The sequence below is a fragment of the Kogia breviceps genome, chromosome 8 (assembly GCF_026419965.1).
Source record: "Kogia breviceps isolate mKogBre1 chromosome 8, mKogBre1 haplotype 1, whole genome shotgun sequence".
Classification (NCBI taxonomy): Eukaryota; Metazoa; Chordata; class Mammalia; order Artiodactyla; family Physeteridae; genus Kogia; species Kogia breviceps.
In genome coordinates this window covers 11313262-11335338 of record NC_081317.1, presented here as the reverse complement: position 1 = coordinate 11335338, position 22077 = coordinate 11313262, and the positions used below count along the sequence as shown (strand labels likewise).

Here is a 22077-nt window from a genome sequence, read left to right as displayed (position 1 = left end):
CCTGATCTCTTCTCATCACCCTTACTGCATACACAGCACTCGGTATTTACCTGAACTTCTATAAATTATCCTTTCAAAATGGTTAAGTGTTGAGGTATACTTCCTTTTAATAAGTTTTATTATTAACCAAGAATTCTGAATTCCCAAAACAACCTTTTGACCTTTTAGAAAAATCACAGAAGACAGAACACACTTTTTCTACAATTATACTCATAGCTGGACATGTAGTTCTGATGAGAAATAAAATTCCTTAAAATAATTATACATACTAATAGCAATGTTGTCTTTATTGAGGCTAAAAGCACAAAGAAAAAAATGAAAAGGACATCTCAGTAAGTATTTGAGAACAGATGATCTGTAAGAGCTGTACCGTGAGCTTGGAAGGACTAACATCATCATTTACCATTTTTTTTTTTTTTTTTTTTTTTTGCAGTATGCGGGCCTCTCACTGTTGTGGCCTCTCCCGTTGCGGAGCACAGGCTCCGGACGCACAGGCTCAGCAGCCATGGCTCACGGGCTTAGTTGCTCCGCGGCATGTGGGATCTTCCCGGACCAGGGCACGAACCCGTGTCTCCTGCATCGGCAGGTGGATTCTCAACCACTGCGCCACCAGGGAAGCCCTACCATTTTAAACAGGGAGAAAACCCCAGCACCTTACCCAAAGGCACACAGTGCATGAGTCTCAGAGTGGGGTCCAGATCCAAGGTCTTTCCTCTCCTGATCCAGTGGTTATTCTCTCACTACGCCAGGGTTCCAGGCTAGGTCATTCTACAACGTTGCAGGGAAAAAGTGCCCTGCCCTCTTAGTTTCCCCAGGGAGAGCTATTAGGGGAAAGACAGTAATAGCGTAGATCCACCGTCCCTACTTACTTTAAGAATGAAAGAGGTTTCATATTTAATGTTCCATCTAAAAGTGACAAAAATGCTAAGAATCAAAAGCAATTAAAAAAATTTTTAAATACTTCCATGCATTGGCAAGACCGTACTAAAACTTCTAGAATCCCTCTGATCATGCATCTCAAACGCATTCAGGGGAATAAGGAAAGAATCATCCAAGAAACATGAATTATAGCAATAAAGCCCTAGTGAACTCACTGGAATTTAATAAGATGACTTGAATTTTTTTAAAAAGCCCACATAAAATTTGAGTCTCAAGGGACGTTGACAACTATCTAGTCCAACTCACTCATTTTATAGATGTGGTTGATGCAGGTCAGACACCTTGCCCAATGTCACCTGGCCTATCAGAAGTACACACAAAACTTGAACCCAAGTCCTAAAACTAATCTTTCCTATATACGACACTGCTGCCAATGAAGAGTGTCTTAATTAACTAACAATGCTGTAATGCTATTGATCTTAAAGTTCTAGAATGTCAATGTAATTTATTGGTATTTTTAAGACAGACAAAAATTTCATTAAAGCCAGTGAGGTGAGCTAAGGGAGTATAGTAGTTAATCCTGCCTGAGTTAGAATTATTATTATACTAGGTTAGAATCACTGTTGGCATCAATATGGAAAACATTTAAAAATTTAACCTTGAATTGAAATCAGTCACTATGTAATTGTATAGTTTGAATTAAATTTACTAAGAAAACCTAGTTATGTTTGGAAAAACATAACAGCAAAGATTTTTCATGTGCATCCCTTGATCTTTAAAATAGTATTATATGATAACAGGATGTCCCAGGAAGAGATTTCAAACTCCATTTTCTTCAGGGGAGTTAGCAGCCATCATACCACTTCAAAGGGGGCAAACAGTGGATTGAGCAACTCCCATCCTTTGGAAATATTTTGAAAACAATACTCTTAAAACAAATACACCTGAAATCCAAGTGACTAAATGGACTGCTATTTGGTAACTGTTACTGAAATTTTGCCATTTACATTCTAAGCTATTATGTAACCAAAAAATACAAATATCCTGGGAAATTAACATTCTGAGAAAATTTTTTCCAAGACCATTTAAAAGAGCCCACTAATTTAATGGTCTTAGCTGAGAAAACTTCCTAGAAGAATGAGAAATTGAAATAAGAGGAACAGTATCCAGAATGTAAAGCGCTAAACATATTAACAGTTATCAGGGGACTTGTAACCAGCATTTGTTAAAGAGGATTTTAAGATTAATAGCTAAAATGAAATTACATTTAAAGCATATTTAAACTAATCTACGTTAGTTTGTACACACACACACACACACACACACACACACACACACACAGAATCTCAAAAACAGTCACTGAATAAAACTTACGACCCTAAACAACTGTTTGCTGATTCTCCTTTTACAAAGTAAAAACCTGAAGATAAATAATCATCACAAAGCTGCACACTGCTGACATCTGGGCCAGATTACATCAAACACTGCCTTCCGGTTCAACACAGCACAAGAGAATAAAAAAATAAAAATTCCCAATTTAAACCTGTCCCTAGAGCCATAAAGAATGAAAAACTGTCAAGTCAACAGCTTCTGGGTTTGTGCGTGCGTATGTACGTGTGTTGGGGGGGCGGGGGGGAGGTGATGTTTTTGTTTGCTTGCTTTTCAGTTTTTACTTCACGAATGTTCAATCCATCTATATACTCTTCTGTCCACCCCCCCGCCCCTCCATTCATTGGCTTTGTAATGCTCTGAAAACTTGCACTCCAAATTATTAATGGAACAAACCTCATATCCTAAAGTGCCAAAAGAATTGGCTACTGGTACAGAAACAATTTGAAGGACACCAGCAACTTTTGTTAAGGCTATTGTTTTATAGTTAAATGCCATTCAGAGCAACTTGAACTAGACCCTTCTACTATCAAAGAGAGTAATTCACTGGGTTGCCTAGGATTTGGCTGGCAGGCCATCCTAATATTTATCTGAGGACAACTTTCACCTTTGGCTAGAAAATACTAACACAGAGCTTGAAAATGACCAAAGTAAGGAAAGTAAATACTATGGAAAAAACATAATCTGGATTTGCTGTGGCTATTACTCAAATGATGAAACCTGCAATATTTTGTTATAATACGTTCACATGTATGCTTGTGCACATATAAATATAAAAGAAGCTAAAAACATTAAGTATGTCTTTTAGCTAGAGTATAACATTCCAGCCTTCACCCTAATCTAGAAATGCTTTCAAAAATAAAATCTGAAGGACATAACCAGTTTTCTGCCATACTCTCAAGAAATCTGTTGAATAACTGATTTCAGTGTTGCTTTTTATTAGCAAAAGGTAGGAAAAGAGGGATTTGTAGAATTTTCAGAGCTGACTTAAGTTTCAAATAATTACCTTATAGACCCTAGAGCAGTTAGTGCAGTGAGGGACTAAGAAGGACTAGCACAAAACACATGTAGGAGAGGAAGGAGAGAAAATAACAAGCAAACTTCCGGCTTCCTTCCTAAGTGTGAGGATTCTTTATTTTCTTATTAAAAATAAATTTTAAAGCATTTATCTTTCCTAAGCCCTACAACTAAGTTCCTATTCTGAATAAGGATAATCTTCAGATATAATAAAACCAAGAGAGAAAACCAGACTTTAAAGCATCTGGGAGTGACAAATTGAGAAAAGAAATGTGGTAAACCACGGAAAAATCTCACTCCAGCTTAGATAGGACCTGTAGCTGAAAGTTATCTCAGGTTTTCAGGTCCCACTCTTCTGAGATGATGAACTCATAGTATCTTTTAATGAGAGGCTCATATCTGCCTTTGATGTGTGAGAGACACTCCCAGCTGGAGGAGAGTACAAGAAAGATCTAAAATATTTGCTTCAGCTGCAAACAGCTATTAATGAAAGTTTGGAAAATGAGGTAGCATTAGGGGGAAAATCTTTCGAAGAAAAGATGACATACTCTCATTTTATGAACTCTTAGGGGAAAATATTCCCTTAAAATAAAATCTGACAAATAATCTTCCCTCTTCTACACGAGAGTTGTTCACCCTCCTCCACCTTGTTCAGAGCACATTCTTAAACCCCTGGAATGTAGGAGACAGAAAAAAGGGCTTCATATAATTTGCTATTCACACAAAACACCAAGGTTGAGACTCACATAATAAATAGAGAGGTTATAAAAACCAACGGATTCATCAGCTCAAATGGGGGAGAGCTTCAGAATTAATACTTGTAAAACAACCTCTAAGTGTGTTTAAGAATGGGAGCACTTACAGTGAAATCCTGTGTGAAAGGAAACCAACACAAGTTCAAAGAATTCTATGTAATTCTCTGTACTGTGTAACTTTCTAAAATTACTAGCAACTTCATAACTGACAACAAGCAAGGAAAAATAGAATCTGGCTTTCTTAATCATCTATTTATCTAAATATATTTTCTAACAATCTAATCTACTCTTAGTATAGCGCATAAGCACAGAAAACAACCATCATTTCCATAGGCTAGTAAAGATTTTCTATTGTATTTAGAGTTTGGGACAATTTCAAGCACTCTTAGCTGGTCTTCAGAGTAACTACATTCCCTGTATGAGCAGGGAGAGTCTTAGACTCAGCAAAGTATTTGAGACCTTTTCTTACGACTCCCTCTAATAGAGGGTAGGAGAGAAACAAATGATGAAAATAATAAGTTCCTTTCTGAAAAACAATTCTCTGTTTCTAAATGCCTAAATCAGGTGTTTCATATAACATTTTAACCTATATGTTAACAACTTTACAAAGTAGATCTCATTATCTTTATTTTATAGATGTGGGAAATAAGGATCAGAAAAAGTTAAGTGATTTGATTTGTCATGTGGCTAATTTGAATTTGAATCTAGTTCTGACTAAATCTAAAAGCTTTGGGTTAGAACTTTAGGTAATTAAAATATGAGGGCATCATCTACCTTCTGTGGGAGTAATAAATGCTCTAAGGTAAGGGTTTTGAGGAAGAGATATTATTTGTGTGTGTGTGAACGGGCACATACTGAGACTGGGAAATAAGTTTTCTTTACCAATTTTATTCATTCAACAAATACTTATGGAGCACCTACAATAGATCAGGTTCTCTTATGCATTCTCTTTTAATCACATCTAAATTCTTATAAAGTCTCTAGGAAATTATATAATTTCTCTTCATAGAGTTTCCATATTCCTAGCCTATGTGCCATTGATTCTTAGGCCAATGTGACATTCCTTTTTCTCCTCACACATGCCTGATTGAAATCACACCAAACCTCAGCAGCTTTTAGAAGTGATAAGTTTGCTGGAGTATTTATGTTAAAAATAACAACTTCAACAGCATAACTGGAAATAAATATTATATTCCAACAACCAAAATTTAACAAGTAGTCAAGTAGATAGAGATATAGACTGATATGATTGTATATCTCAGGATGACAACTGATAACCAAGATAGCTTTCCTAGCCACCATCAACATGTTACAGTACTGAAATAAATCAACTTTGTAAGCAGAATAACTGCTTTCTCTTTTTAGTCTGATTAACTTATTCATTTTTTCTAAACATTCTATTTGCCTCCCTGTCTTTAAATTCAGATAATGTAGTCTTTGGATTAAAGACAAAAACTAGAGAAAATATTAGTCTCAAGTCTCAATTACTATGCTGCTTTGCAGGGGCAGCAAATCATTTAAGGCCTTTTCTTATGATTCCTTTTGATAGAGAGCAAGGGAGAAGAAACTGCTTAACATCCTCATGCCTCAGTTTCCTCAACCAGTAAAATGAAGAGATATCCTGACTATCCCTTCAGCTTGACAGAAACTGAAATTTGTTAAGTAAAACTCCAGAGTGGATGCTGAGTACCATCCAAAAATGTGTTATTCTATATTTGAGCAACACAACACCGATGAAAAGATTAAAACAAGGGTTTTGAGGAAAGAAGGGAAAGGCCAGAATCACCGCCATCAAAAAGAAAGTGCAGTCATTTTCTCTTTTTCCTTATGCTGAGAGAGAATTCTGAATTGTCTACCCCAGCCAGAACACTAGGAAGATGTGTCCAATTCAGGCCACAGTGTTGCCTTTGGAGTGAAGGGGTATCGCAGTGCTCTGGAGTTCAGTTTCCTCTGCACATACACAAACACAAGTGCACAGCGCCCCAACGCTGTTTGTCCCCTCAGCTTCACAGTCCTGCCAGTTGGCAAACCCAAGCCAGGAAGTTGTCAATTCCAATTGCGTTTAAGGCCATGTAGTCTTATTAAAGAAGCCTTGCTGGTTAAGGGGCGTCCTCTGTTTCCAAAGCATGGGAAAAAAAAAAGGGGGCTCTGCTTAGATTGGAGCTGGCAACTTTCACTGACTAGAGTTTTCAAAGAGCTATGAATGAGTTTAACAAAGGAGGTCTGTGGCTAGTTTCTGGCTGAAGTCCATGTCAACAGTTTTTAAGGTCACAGGCCACACTAACTAACATTTATTCCCAGCAGACCCTGTTCTAAACACAAGCTGTAAGTAGTACAAATTTGGAATTTTTCTGTAATCCCTTGAGATATTCCTGATCCTTCCACATGTTTCTGCTCAATTAGAAACAATTCTCACTTTGCACCACAAGAGAGGCCGTGCTCAGCAATCTCAGTCCATCCTTAGGGTAGATGAACAAAAACCTGGCAAATCAAAGGACTCAAGTGGGGAAGGGAAGGAATTCAGCTGGATCACACTGAAAAGTGCAGACAGCTCCCCAGGGGCTCAGTTTGTGAAAGCATAAAACGGGTTATGACAGAGATCCTGAGGCCATAAAAAGCAGGTTTGAGGCACGAATTGGGAATAGGTTCCTAGTCCTTTCACACAAATGAGACAGAAATTTCTGAGAAAATTAAAAGGTCAACTAGGTGAGTGTAAAACAGTGATAATCTATAGGATAGGTGCTAAATATCCCACTGTGAAATTAATGCAATCATTTCTCAATTAAGATGAACTCTTACTCATTTTTAATGTTTCTAAAATCAAGATGCTTCTTGAAATCAATCTGAAAATTCAATACAGCCCCTTTTTTCCCCCTGAAAATCTGTTTTTACCTCTACGGTACACTTTATAGCTGATAGCATTTTTAAATCTTGCAAGGCAACATAGGAATAATTACTTGGAATTGAGCACCAAAAACCTCATTTAATCTTCACGGCTACTATGGGAAGTATTTTCTGTTTTACGGACGAGGAAACTGAGGCTCAGAAAGGTGAAGTGACTTTCTTCGAGTCCTATGGCTAGTAAGTAGTAGAACCAAAATTTGAACACAGGTCTGATTCCAGAGCTCAAGTCCATTCTGCAAACTTAGGAGGACAAAAACACATACTAGAGCATCAGTGGTCAGTTTGGTAGTTAAAGTACTACCATTTGTGGCATTCTATACTGGGAATCATGTTCTATATGAAGGTAGTTACCATTTTTTCAAATTAAAAAACACAAACTGTGGTGCAATAAATATTTGGATTGAACTTGACAGGATAAAACTGCAAGAACTACTTCATTAAAAAATACAAAAAAGAGGGCTTCCCTGGTGGCGCAGTGGTTGAGAATCTGCCTGCCAATGCGGGGGACACGGGTTCGAGCCCTGGTCTGGGAAGATCCCACATGCCGCGGAGCAACTAGGCCCGTGAGCCACAACTACTGAGCCTGCGCGTCTGGAGCCTGTGCTCCGCAACAAGAGAGGCCGCGACAGCGAGAGGCCCCGCGCACCGCGATGAAGAGTAGCCCCCACTCGCCGCGACTAGAGAAAGCCCTCGCATAGAAACGAAGACCCAATACACCCCTAAATAAATAAATAAATAAATTTTTAAAAATAAAAATAAATTTATTTAAAAAAATAATAATACAAAAAAAATTTTTTAAACACCCGTGATCCCATTACCTAACTAGTCTCATTGTTAATGCTTTGATATTCAACCACCAGGTTTTTTTCTATAAATTTCTTACAATAGAGATATCATATATGAAAATTCATCTCTTGCTTTTTTTGCATAACACTATGTCCTAGATATTTTCCATGTCATTAATCACCAAAAACATAATTTTAATGGTATTAACCTAGCTATCTCCCTCCATTAATTGTTTCTAATTTTTCATTCTATGTGCTATAATAGACATCCTCATACATGTATCTATAAATATATTTGAGTTCTCCTTAGGAGATCCCAAAAATGGGAATAATTTTAAAAGTTTTAAATATACATTGCCAATTGTTTTCCAGGAATGTTGCATCATTTTCCACCCTGACCCACAGTGTGTAAGTGCCCACCTCATGGTCACCAAGTATCACCTTCAGGTTGATGTGACCAGGCTCACATAGATTTGGTTATGTACATGCCCACACAAATCATATCTATGACAAAGACATGTATATGTTACAACTGGTCTATCCTTCTTTTGATAACTCCTGCACTATGTAATGTTGTAAGGTACCAGTGACTACCTTCCCAAGATTTTTTGCCTATATTATCTCTAGTCCTCACCCCAAAAAAAGCAGGTATGAGGAAATGAAGGCTCAAAAAGAGTAAATGGAGCACCTAAAAGCACACTTCTACATCAGCTGGACTAGGATTCAAGTCCTGCTCTGACTCCAGACCATGCTCTTTATGCCATGCCACCTTACAGCTCATTTTACGTCAGAGATGATCAACTTGCCTCTTCCAACCCCAGCACTGTCTCTTTCTCTAGCAACGCCTCTTCAGACAATGAGGCCAGACTTATCTTTAGGGAAATAAAGAGGGACAACACCTAGATCTCACAGACTTTGTGAAAGGAGAATGGCAAGCTGCATGTCTTCTTTAAAAAGCAAGATGGGGAAGCAGTGTAGGACTAGAAGGATGCTTATACACAGCTGGCAGAACCATAAAATGGCAGAGCCACTTTAGAAAACAATGTGGCATTATCCAATAAAGTTGAAGATGTATGTACCCAAGATATTTGGCTATTCAACTCTTAGGTTCATACACCAAAGAACCTAGTGCCTTTGTGTACCAGGATATCTGTTCAAAAATGTTCATTAAAGCCATGAACTGGAAACAGCCCAAATGGCCACCTACAGTTGAATGTATGAACAAACTGTAGTATGGTCATACAATATGGAACACCTATATAGCAAGGAAAAGAAACAGCATACATCAATCTCAAAAATTAAGCAAAAGAAGAATTCCAAATTGTATAATTCAATCTGTACAGGTTCCAAGCCAGACAAAACACCATACCATATTATTCAGGGATACATACATAGGCGAAAAAATTATTCTGGGTGCTGGAAATTTCTTAACTTAGTGATTACTTGAGTATTTGCCACGTAAGTGTGTACTAATGTGTGTATATATAATATATATGTACACTTATGTATATATACGTATGTGTGTACATATAGTTAAAATCAGTGCACTTTCTTTTTGCAGGTTACAGTTCACAGTTTACAAAAGAAAGGCACAGGGTTGTAGTTAAACACTTACACAGTAGATATAACACACAAAGAACTTTATCAAGTGCTGTTTTATTAGTCATCACAACAAAATTCTCAGTTAGTACTATCCTCAATTCACCATTGAAATAACTGAGACAAAGATGAATGATGGGGGGACTCCTCTAGTGGTGCAGTGGTTAAGAATCCGCCTGCCAACGCAGGGGATGCGGGTTCCATCCCTGGTCCGGGAAGATCGCACATGCTGTGGAGCAACTAAGCCCGTGTGCCACAACTACTAAGCCTGTGCTCTAGAGCCCGTGAGCCACAACTATTGAGCCCACATGCCACGACTACCGAAGCCCGCGCACCTAGAGCCCGTGCTCCACAACGAGAAACCCGCGCACCACAACGAAGAGTAGCCCCCGCTCACCCAAGCTAGAGAAAGCCCGGGCACAGCAACGAAGACCCAACGCAGACAATAAATAAATAGATATTCCTTTAAAAAAAGAAAAAAGATGAATGATGGGTAAGTGAAAATATTTTATATTATTAATCCAATTTTTAAGAAGATAAAAAAAATCAAATATAGTACCAATGTTCATTCCAATTTAAGTACTAAATCTGAAGAGAGGACAAATTCAGGGAGTCCTATTGTATGAAAGTTAAACTATCTCTTCAAATAAAAAGACCTGGAATTATAATCTCTGGGGAATGTTAAGAAAGAGAAAAAAGATAAAAACAAGTATTGTTTCCAGTAGTTAGGGAACAATGGCTACCTTTACTTAATGAGGATAATCAACATTTAGTATATTTCCACATACTAATAAAAAAGAAAAAGTACAAATTTAAAATTTATTTAAAATGATAACGAAAATTAGTATATATGTGGTTTTTTTTTTTAAACAGATGACGGTAAAAATCCTAGCTCAGCAGAAAACTGGACACTAGCAAATATAGTTTCTTTAGAGTCTTTTGACTTGGTGTATTTTTTGTGGCTTTTAGTTTTTTATCCCCCCAAAGACTTGTCATTTTCTTATGGGACTAGAATTTTAAAAATAAACAATAATTTTTTTAAAGGAAACCAGTCATTAGTAGCTCAGGCAAAAAAACTACAGGACATTGAATTTCACCCAACTTCTTTTTCCACCACACGTTTAAATAAGTTTTAAAATGTCAAGTTTTTTTAGAGCCCAGCATTTTTTGCTGCATTTTGGGCTCATTAATACACATAAAGAGCTAGTTAAAATACCAGACTGAATAAATGAACAATGGGACAATTAACCCCACATACAAAGCTCCACCCACCTTACTTCAAAGACATCTGAAATACAATGGATTAGAAACCATAAATAATGCCTCTCAGAATTAATTTTGTAATAAATATTGTTTTATATTATAGATAAAGGATTACAAATCTCTATAGTGGCAGTCTAACACTTGTGAATTGAGTTAGAGGACAATTGCCCTTAGTTTTCCTGAAGGTTAAGTTATATGTCCCATGAATGAGAAATAAACACCTATTCAATTTTCATTGCATACTACGGCACAGAACTTAATTTTACCTACAACATTTAAAAATTCCCTAAGTTATTTCTACATAAAGTTTTAAGATGCATATACTTTCTTTTCATACAGAATGTAATATATTAAACATCAAAATTTATATTGCTATGTAACTTTAAAAGTATTCCCTTTATGCTACATTATTTTTTGCAATTTACAACACAACTCACACTAATAAAAAGGATTACTTTGAAGATATGTCAAAGTGAAAATATGGAAAGGAAAAGTAAACTAAATACATTATTTGTCATTTGATTTAAATAAGACTTTTGATACTATTTCCATACTTTTATGTTCACTGTTTTCAGAAGTTAATAATTATTCTTCATTGTCAAGAATTGTGTAATAGCTCACACCGTTAAGATAAAAAGTAGTTGAGCTTCTTTTTAAAACAAAAATACCAAACTAATTAGCTGAATGACAAATTCATTGGAACAAATGCATTTTTTAAAAGAAGGTAAGTCTTAGCAAGAAATTTTTTTTTAGATAACTAAGAGCTTCCTCCCTTATAAATCAATCTCACAAAAATAAGTTATACAGTCAAAAAGATTCTCAGGAAAGAATATTTAATGATATGGAAAGATGCTTGCTTACAATATGATAACTGAAAAAGCTAGGTAGAAAACTATACCTACAGCATGATCCCAATTCAAGGAGAGAAACACATCTAGTCATTATTGGAGTCATAAGATGATAGACTGCTTTTCTTACTTTTCTGAAATTTTCTAAAGTCCTCTAATGAGGAAGTATATCTTCATAATCTCAAAAAAATTACGGCTTAAAAATAAGTGACTCATAATTGATTGTAAGAATTGCGGGCTCTTCAAACTTCAGATGGCATAATGAGTTTTCTGTTTGAAATGATGTAAAGAGGTACACTATTATCTCAGTCTTCCAGGGCCTTTCCACAAGGGATAAATGTTAGGCCTCCTACTGCTTCTAAAACTGATCATTGGAAGGGCCAGAAAACCTAAATTCAGACTCTTCTTTGTATTCACAAATCTATCTTGCTCTTAAAATAAGAGTGCAGCTTAGATCCAAAGGGCAATTTTAGGTGTGAAGCATATTGAGTTATTTTCCTTTCTACCCCCTGCTCAGTGAAAAGCAAAGATAAGGCTCAAATAAATACATTCTGCTTTTTGTTGCTGTTGTAGGAAAGTGGTTTGCTTGCAGGGAGGTCCAATAAAAATTGCTGACACTCAGACTCAACCAAAAAGCACCAACTGGCCTCTCCTACAGAATGTTTACCCTGTCTCCCAAAAAGCGTCCCTCATATGGAATTCTTAAGACTCTCTTTCTCTCAGAAGGCAGGATCAGTTTTACTGGTTTTCCATTCAAACATACCCTGCATCAGATTTAAATAAAACTGTATCATTTGCTTTGTAATAGTATGGTTGGATTGTTCACACAGACTACAATGACGCTGGCCAAAAGCGGATGTGAATTTTTGATGCTAACTGGAGGTTACTGAGTCCTGAAAAACCTTAGTCACAGGTGGTCTTGGGCTTATCCTCCTGAGTTGGAAAAATCATTGCCATATCCTGGACAAGACTCTGGACTGGGGGTCAGAAGATTGCTATTAGCCAGCTAAAGAACTTGGAACAAAAAATCTTTCCTCTTCAGGTCTCAATTTCATCATATATAAAATGAGGATGGGCTGCAGTACATTCTTCTTAAGAGCTCTTTAAACTCACCTCTGAGATCATTCTGCAAAAGCAAACAACTGATCTTGGCTCTTTTATCTAAATATATATGAAGAGAAACAAACTTTTGAAACCCGTAAAGATTGCTTGGTGGCAAGAAAATAAAATTTGAAGTTTTGAATGAGACACAAAAGGAAGGTGTGGCAATAAGCCCAAAGCAGTTGAGAGTATGAGCTCTGGGTTGGATTTTAGGTTCCAAACCAAGTTCCTTCACTTACTCTTTGTGAGATCTTGGCCAAGTCACTGTATCTCTTTCAGTCTCCAGCCCTTTATCTCTACAATGGAGATAATTTCATAAGGTTGCAATAAGAATAAATGAGAATTATGTAATCCACCTGGCATATTAAATAAATGCTGATTCCTCCCTTCTCTTCCAAGTCCTCTTTAGTGAGCTCTCCTGACTTAACTCTATCCATCTACAAAACGGTATAACATTAGCCATCAGCAGCAGTTGCTAGAGGCAGCAAGAAGAATAAACTATGGAGGGGAAAAAACAACAACAAAAAAGTATACTCCTGGAGTTCCTAGGGCAGTTTCACTTGCTGCCCTGCGCTAAGCTTTGTGAGCATTAGGAAAAGGAAGTGCTCTGCCTTCAAAACAGAGTAAGAAGATACCATGTCTACTGTAATGCCCAACTCATTCAATCTCAAAATGAAAATTTTCTTTTAGCCAAAGTCCTGGATTTTCAAATACTCACAACTCACAGGCTGGTTTCCTTTGTAAAGGACCAGGAGGAGAACACAATCTTTCTCCTATGGTGGACGGCCCTGAGGCTGGCTGCTGGTGCAGAAGACATACCTGTCCTTCCAACTGTCCAGCTTCCCAGCCCTCAAACAGCAGGCTGCTAGGAGAGCAAGGGCAATTTTATTTATTTTCCTTTCTCCTCTTTAAAGGTGATTTTCTTAAAACTGTACAGCTTGTTACTATTGTTGAGTTGTGACTCCCTAGAGAATTATACATTTCTAAGCATGAAAGCATCTGTGTGGCAATAAGACATGCAACATTCCCCAACCACTTCATTTTTTTTAATTAAGAAAAAAAAAGTTACAGCCTCCCACAAAGTGATGTTCCAACGAGCACATCCCCCCGCAAGCCTTTCAAAATACTCTGAGAAAGGGGCCCTGGGCCTAGTAAACCAGAGCCTCTGCAAGCCCCATCCCATGGGTTCAGTTTCTGACAGAAGCCATGTGCCAGGACCCACAAGTGGAATCATAATCTACGTAGCAATCAGGCCTTCTCCCAGCTGACCATCCAGAAAACAACATTGTACCCATCATAACTTTCAAGGGAAGGAATTAAAAAGAAACCAAATGGCCCCAGAGAGATGGAAACACTGGAAAACCAGAGGAAAGTCTTCTGTTAAATAGTATGAAAGATCCAGGTTTCCCAAATGGCATTTAAGGCATTGGGAAGAAAGGCTGATTTCTCCCAGAGGGGCCCCAGCTTTGATGCCCAAACTGCCCTCAAACATCAGGCTGTGCATTTTTGTATAGCAGGATACCCTCAGGCGAGACAACCATAAATAGCTTAAAACAAGAATAGGAGATTCCATCTGTTTCTGGAGTATTTCAGCAGTACCTGCTTTCAAGGTAAAAATCTGGGAGCTGTCCCCACAGCCTTCCTTCCCAACTCCCTTCCCCATCCCCCATAGACTTATTTTAAACCAAAGCAGCTAAAACACAATCCAAAAGGGCTTCTGCCACTGCACCTGCCTAAGGAAAGAGTCCTCTGATTTTTCTCCTAAACGGTATGTGTTGGAGCAGTTAAAGAGAGAAGTCAAAGTTCTCAAAACCAGACTCTATTACTTCTAGCTTCTTTTTCTATGTGAAAACTGAGCTTTCCTGTTTATAGTAGAAATGAGTACAATACAGATGAAAAAAGGATGCGACAGTTGTTCCTGCCATTAAGACAGAAAGTGTTCCAGAAGGAGGATGGTTCTCACTTAACACAATTAACGTTTAAACATAAGCCCACATGCCAATTTGCATGGAAAGAAGGACAATAACTCCCCAACGAGGACCAAGGAACATATTTCACTAAGGTATAATTTAAAAAAACAAAACAAAACACTGAAGTTGAGGCTTGAAAATTCCACTCTAAATCAGGTGTTACTCCCAAAGTGATGTGCAGCATCCCTCTAACAGTAACCAGAAAATCCCAAGCCTGTGTAGATAGCAATTTCATGTACAAAAGCCACTTTACCCTTGGTGTAAAAACAATATTTCTAATGCCTGCCCCAGACCATCGCATGGCACACCATTTTCTATAGGATAAATCCAAAATCTTGACATGTCCCACAAGGGCTTTCACAGCCTGGCCCCAAGACTTTTATGGCATCATCTCTTGCTATCACCCTCTCATCAGAATTCTCATCATTCTTTCATCTTGCTATACCTTTCATTTCTCTGGGCCTTTGTGTACCAGTTCTCACTGCCCAGAGAGCTTTTCTCCCTTTCTCCTCCAGGCAAGCCCCCATTGATTCTCTAAGGCCTAGTTTAACTGGAACCCATCAGCAACACTTTCTCTAATTCTCCAAGTCAGACATGGGCACTGCCTAATCTGTGACCCCAAAGAACCCTACACATACATATTTTTTTAAATAGCACTTACCACATTATATTTTAATTACCTGTTTACAGAGTCCCTTCCCAAAGATTAAGTGGCTCCTAAGACAGTAAGTGTAGTATAAGTGAAATGGGAAGTGGGTATCAAAATCAGAGGTGGCCTGGGAACAGTGCACCCAGAAAGATATTCAATTTTATATTTCATAAAGGACAAAAAGTATACATTGTTTTCAGTTTGTAATACCAAGTTCAGAAAATTCAGCTCACCAAAATCTTGGATGAATATGACATCTGAAAGGTTCTCATATGGGGAGCTGGGGCTAGATCTCTGTGTCTATTTTAAGGGACCCCGAGGTAAATAAAGGCCAAAGACCACGTGTTATACATTGCTCATTCCTGGTAAACACTAGATACAAAGATACTAATTGAATAAAAACTTTAAATGTTAAACTAAAAAAATTTTTGATACCATCTTGATGAAACAAGTTATTTCTTCCCAAAATGTATAATAGGTTCTGAACAATCCTATTTGGGTATAAAGATAGTTACTCAAGCTTTCTCAAGAGCTGAAATAAGATCCCTATATATACAGGGGAAAATTGTAGAACACAAATATTTTTAAAGTTCCTTTATAAAGAGTAAAGAAATTTAATATTGTATGGCTTATCTTCCATAATCTACTCCCCTCAACCCCAAGCAATATAGTTATGGCTTTGAACTCTGGCGTTCCTTCTGTTCATCCAAAACCAGAAGTTGGCTATAAATAGCATATTTCATTACAGTTTTAGCCTTGATGGGGCATGTATTATTTGGGCAATATAAGCCACGAAAAAAGTGATCTAGGTCACTTTGTCTTATGATACTTGAAAGATTTCAGAGGTAAATACTTATTATATCTTAGACTCAGATGGTGCTATCTAAAAATGCTAAAATACTTTCTCAGATTCCTAGGTTTATAATGAAGAACAACTAACTAACCCATAACTCCTGTTCTCCTAGCTGGTGCTTTTAATCTAGTATTAACTAGATTATTTAACTAGCAGCTAGTTAAATAATATAATGGTGACTCTCAAGGTAAATTAAAGTGCTTTAATAGAGAGAACCAGTCAATTGTGGGAAGAAATAGTGCATTTGACTTTATATACCATGGTACTTTCATTAACAAGACTTATACTTCAGTACAACTACATCTCTGTTAAGGTTAGCTGGTGACAAGAGTTCAAACCAACTTTGAAAAAATGTTTAAAAATAAACTCAGAGCTTCAGTCTTTCGTAAAACAAGTATTACTAAGTGTCTACTACGTGCAGACATTCTTAAATACACTTTGGGTGTATTTGTGAACAAAATAAACAAAGGTAAGAATTCCAAGCCTTCATGGAGCTTACATTCTAGGGGGGAGGAAAAGACAATGCCCCTAACAATGAACCTAATAAGTTATATTGAATAAAGGATGTCTAAGAACCTTTCATTGTGAAATTAAGTTCAACTTTTGTAAATACTGATGACCTAGTCCTTTATGGACATAATGTCTGTCCACTGTGTCACTGAATCTCCACTGTGACACTCAAAGGTACACCTCTTATGACTAACATGAATTGTTTGGTAATATGAACCAATAACTGGATTTCCTATTTTCTCTTTGAACTAGTGTCCAATGTGGCCTGTCCTCTCACTCAGAGCCCTCAGTATTCGTTTCCTGTTCTTCCAACCAAATGGAATGGACCTCCCTGTCTCTGAAAGCCATGCACATAATATCTTGGTCAAGCACTACACTAAGTGCTGGGGATACAGAGTTGTTTAAGACACATTTTACCCCTAAAGAGTTAACTGTTCAATAGGAGAAAGACAAAGGAAGATCAAGGCTTATGAGTGTAACTGAAGTGTGCAAAGCATGCTGGGTGCATCCAGAGGATGGGATGATTACCTCTGCCTGGAGAAGGCTACTCTGAGAAGTGCCCGAGCTGAGTCTGGGAAGATGGGTAAATGTGTGAAGGCAGAAAGGTCCAGTCGTTCATATGGGCCAGGAAGCATATGAGCTTGGGACAGCAGCCAGAGAGAAAGTGACCCTAAGAAGCTACATCCTAGAACAGCGGAGGCTATGTCTGCACAGATGCCATCACTAGGAACTACATCCCTCATGGGAAAAAATGGAAAACAAAAGTAAAGGCGGCTTCCAAGCAGACTTGAGCTAGAGTACTAGGCACACTGAGAAAGGTGACTGAACCTCAAGACACAGGTTAACTAAAGGAAGGAGACCAAACAGCAAAAGAGGATGATACTTATAATGTAAGCCAGACCCAAATCCCACCCATGTTCTCTTGGCAGACTTCTCCACTCTCCACTGGACATGGCACCAACAAGTCATCCAGGGTTAACAGAAGCCGTTCCACTCATATGCTAGTTTCGACCCAGCAATGTTTCCAAACCAAGCACAGGGAAAGTGCCATTTTGTGTGCCCTGTATATAAGCAAAAGCTGGATAAGACAAAGAGAGCCTTCCGCCCTCATGTTAAATACCCATGAAATGCATGTCCCAGAATTCACAGAAGACTATTTTTAACTACAGCCACTATCCTCTGGCACTAGATTATCAATAGTAAGAAGACATTATGCCATGGGATCGTTCTATGTGTTATATATAGCATATTATAGCATGATCATCTGTCTCCCCAGCTCGACTTGGGAACTCTTCAAGGACAGGGACTGGCTAATAGTAGGCATTCAATTAAGGACTGACAAACAAATGAATGAATTAACCCACCAAATTTTTTTTCCATAGTTCCAAGCTAGTATAACAGACAGAAAACACACAAATGGCTGTTATTTTTCATTCTAAATGATGACAGCAAGAAGCTATTCAACTAGCTTCTCGCAAACATGAAGTCCATGGCCCTACATGTAGACACACAGAGTCAAACGCCAGAATCAGATGCGAGAAATCTTTAAATTTAAATTTTTAAATAAACAGCTTTCCACTCTCTGAAATTTGTTGAGAGAATGCAATAATGGCAATTATTGCCATCAATTAATGGCAAGAGTCCCCTTTTCCCCAACACACACATCCAAGCTTTGAAAGAAACATAACCCAAAACACCATGGGACAAAAACCTTTCTGCAAAACTTCAAGAACTTGGTTTAAAGCCTCATCTCCTCTGAATGACTACATAAATATGCAGTGTCCTAGCCAAGGCTGAACTATAACATTAGACAAAAATGGAAGAGAAAATTTTCTTGGAAAAAACACCGTTAAATAAAAAAGTAAGTAATAATTTACATCAGAATCTAATACCCTGGGCAGGCAATCCTTGGGCCTAGACTACTGAGGTGCGCTTGAGAACAGCAGCCTCACAAAGCAGCCGGGTTTGTGCCTCCTTCTTAAGGTCTTTCCAGCAGTTGTTCTCTAGTGCCCAAATTAGATGCTATGTTTGATGAAGAAGAAAGTGGATTTCACTGATTAAAAATAATAATGATAATAAGATTTGTGTAGAGGAACGCAGAAGTAGCAGTCCTGCCTGACAGTTATCGAGCTCAGGCACTTCGAAAGTCAGCCCTCACCCCCTCATGGTGTGAGGGTGTGTGTGTTTGGGGGGCAGGGGGGCGGTCTCTTCCTAGTGAGGAGGAGAAGAAAGTGCAGAGACTAGTACACCAGAGAACTACCCTTTCTGGAATTCATAGAGGGTCTGGCCTCTTATCCCCAGGCCCAAGCCTGGGGACCCGGGTTTTGTCAGGGGCACCTCCCTGCTGTCCTGCTCTGAGCTGTTGCACATGAGCAGAGAGAGACAGGAGGCAGGCCCCTCTGACACCTACTTAACCAAGGCAGATGGGGAGGAGGGTGTGTGGGATGCCTTTACTTCCCCCTCAGGAGGCCCCCAGCAGGAGCCCAGAGCCAGCAGCTCCAAAGTCAGATTTCCACACATCCTCCCACCCCAGAACATGCCTTACGTCTCTGGCAGGAGGAAATGGAGCAGTAAGCAAGTATGATTCTAGTGTATGAAGGGGGTTTTAGAAGACCTAAAGAAGCATTCTTACAGGATTCTGCATTTTTTTCAAACCTCTACAGAGGGAGCCAAGTTGGGAAACAGTTACTCACTCATTGACCCAAAGGGGGCAGGGGTGTTACTCTGAGAAGGACACAATCAGTGTCTGCAAGATGTCCTGAGCTACAGACACATACTTTATTAATAATCTTACATACACAAAATGTCCAAGGGAAAGCCTAACAGGCTAATTTCTGACAGCTGCAGATAACAGTAGGAGGAACTGAAGCCGTGCTGACTCCCCAGCTTCTACACGCTCCCCAGAAGCAATGATCCCTTTTCCCACCCAAGGGATGTGATACAAATAAATAAATACAATTATCTGTAGAACTTAGAGTGCAGGGACAACATTGTGAAGTCCTTCGCCCCAAGTGCAGTGACTTTTGGGAAACAGATAGGAAAATAAAAAGAACAGCTGGAAAATTTAATTACAGAAGAACAACACAAATGCTGACATTGTTGCACAGAACTAGCCAATAGCCAAAGCCATTTTCCTTACCTTAAGATACAGAAGCAACTCTTGGCTCCTGAAGATAAGCGGCAGAACCCGAATCTCTGTTTGCTGTCAATGTCAGTGAGCACAAACGTGAAGTTCTGGCCAACTTGGCTAACTGTGAGGCTGCGGCAAAGGCAGAACAAAGGGGAAAATGAATGTGCAGTAAGTTTCCTGATAAAGTATCTAATCATAACAAGTCGTTGAACCTGTAACATTTCCTTTCTCAGTGGAATTCTTTATAAATGAACTTAAAATTTACACACTTCAAGGGAACAGACTGTGAGCTAGTATTTAAAAACAAAAAAAAAGACAGCAAGCAGTGACCACGTCATCCCTACTTGCTGAGCTCAGGCAGGTGTCCCTGTTGATCACTGCATCCAGTTCTGAAAGGTGCATTCTATTAACCTCATTTTATAGAAGAAGAAATAACCTAGAGTGGCACTGCCTAAGGTGCCAGCTGGTAAACTGCAAAAAGCTGAATTTTAAACCCAGACCCATCTGACGCCAAAGCCCTCTCTGCCAGCTCGCTGGTAATGATGCTCACTTGATCATTCCTCTAGTTCAGAAAATAACAGGGATTGCAACAGCAGAATTGAAGTACCAGCCACAAAGTTAGACACTTGATATTATACCATCTCATGGACTCTCCCAGCAACCCTGGAATTTAGAGGCTGTTCCCATTTTACAGAAAAGGAAACTATAGAACTGAATAGGTAAATAACTGAATCAAGTTCACAGAGCTACTAAGGGGAGGACCTGGAATTCAAAAGAGGGCAAGTTAGCTGTTATTTTCCTAAATTCCTGTATCTTTCATAATTTCCAAATTTATGAGGAATATATTTTATATCTTACAGGACAGAAATAGCAAATGTCTTATCAATGCAAGGTATTTTCTAAGAAATGGAAACAAGGTTTTAAAGAAAAACATTTAAGATAAAAGCTAAAAATTCCTGCATCAACACAAAAATCAGCAAACCACACATAAAATAGAAAATATCTGCTTCAAAAAATTAAAAAGCATATTACTAATCACATTAATCTAGAAATTCTTTTTTAAAGTCAAATTGATAAAATATTCAAATTGATGCTCTCACCTATAATCTGTTATAAATTGTCAGTAGAAATGAAAAATCATGGTTCACCAGGCCTTTTCCAAAGGCAGACTGATTGAGTTTTTTGATAGGATGTGAATTAAGTTTTCAAATATGGATAGCCTTTTTTTCCTAAAAATCCCTTATACAGGCCACATAAGAAAATTAAAGAGACTTTCAAGGTATTCCAGGACAAAAGGTCAATGGACCCTACTGGTCATATTAAATGAAACAATTCCAGCCCTCCAGGAGTGGTTAGAGAGTACAAGAAAATAATTCAGAAAGAAAAGAATGTTCCAACTCTCCTTTTTTAACTAGGAAGGTGAACAAAAACAAGGTAGCAATTTAAAAGCAATGTGGTAATAAAACAGGTGTAAGTAAGTAATGCTATCCCTCCACCTTACACAAGTCAGGAGAAGGAACACATTTCTATAAAAGTTATAGAGCTGTCAAGGGGACACCAAACTACCTTCTTATGGCTGTTATGTTTTATCTATAAAGCTTGGATACTGTGTTACTATGGTGATTTAATACTATGTTTTAAAGGGGGATTATATGATTAATTTTAACAAGGTTGAGAACTAAAGATGTGTGAGAAACAGGATTCTAGCTCACATAATTAAAGTGATTGGGGAAAAAAGTGGGCCTCATTGGGGGAGGGGGAAAACCTGTATTATTGAAATATTTAAACCAACAGGTCAGGATGATTCTAAGTTACAAATAAGGTCATGCTTTTATGAAATACTATTATGTGATCATATAAAATATGACTGTTCATTATTTTAACTCAGGGTTTGATTTCACTTCTAGACTGTTTAAAAAGAAGCATCCTAGAAGGAAAGGGTATTGATAGGACTAGATGAAAAGAAAACACCCAGGATTTCTAGGAAAAGGACACAGAAGGAACACAACTTGGTTTAGTGATTTGAATGTCATTAATTTCTCTATTATCTTTTCACTACCTTTAAAAAGGCTGAAAATTCTTTCAGCTACATTGTAGGCTCAAAGAAAGATTCATTACTCATTTACTTCGTTCAAATCCCAATTCAATCACTTGCTAACTGGGCCTTAATTTAGCAAGTTACTTAACCTCTAAGTAGCTCAGTTTCTTCTCCTGGAAACTACCACCCAACCCAAAGCATATTTGAGGAATAAGTGACATAAGCATTTGGTATAAAGGCTGGACCATAGTAGGAACAATTAATAAAAGAGATACAAGCTGCTACCATCTGAATGAAAACTAAAATTCATATTAAAATCATCCATTTGCTTAGAATCTTCCTGACTGACTCAGCTTTGTAATACTTGTAAGTGGAGAAAGGAAGGCT

At 38.0% G+C, this 22077-nt stretch overlaps 1 protein-coding gene across 9 annotated transcripts in view; it reads right to left on the bottom strand.

Annotated features, from left to right (window-relative positions):
* DENND1A (DENN domain containing 1A) overlaps nt 1-22077 on the bottom strand; it is a 543770-nt gene that overhangs the window by 338233 nt on the left and 183460 nt on the right. For all 9 annotated transcript variants that reach the window (XM_059073023.2, XM_067040763.1, XM_059073026.2 and 6 more), the window contains exon 5: nt 19662-19781. In XM_059073023.2, coding sequence (XP_058929006.1) covers nt 19662-19781 — 120 coding nt within the window. The remainder of the gene's footprint in view (nt 1-19661; nt 19782-22077) is intronic.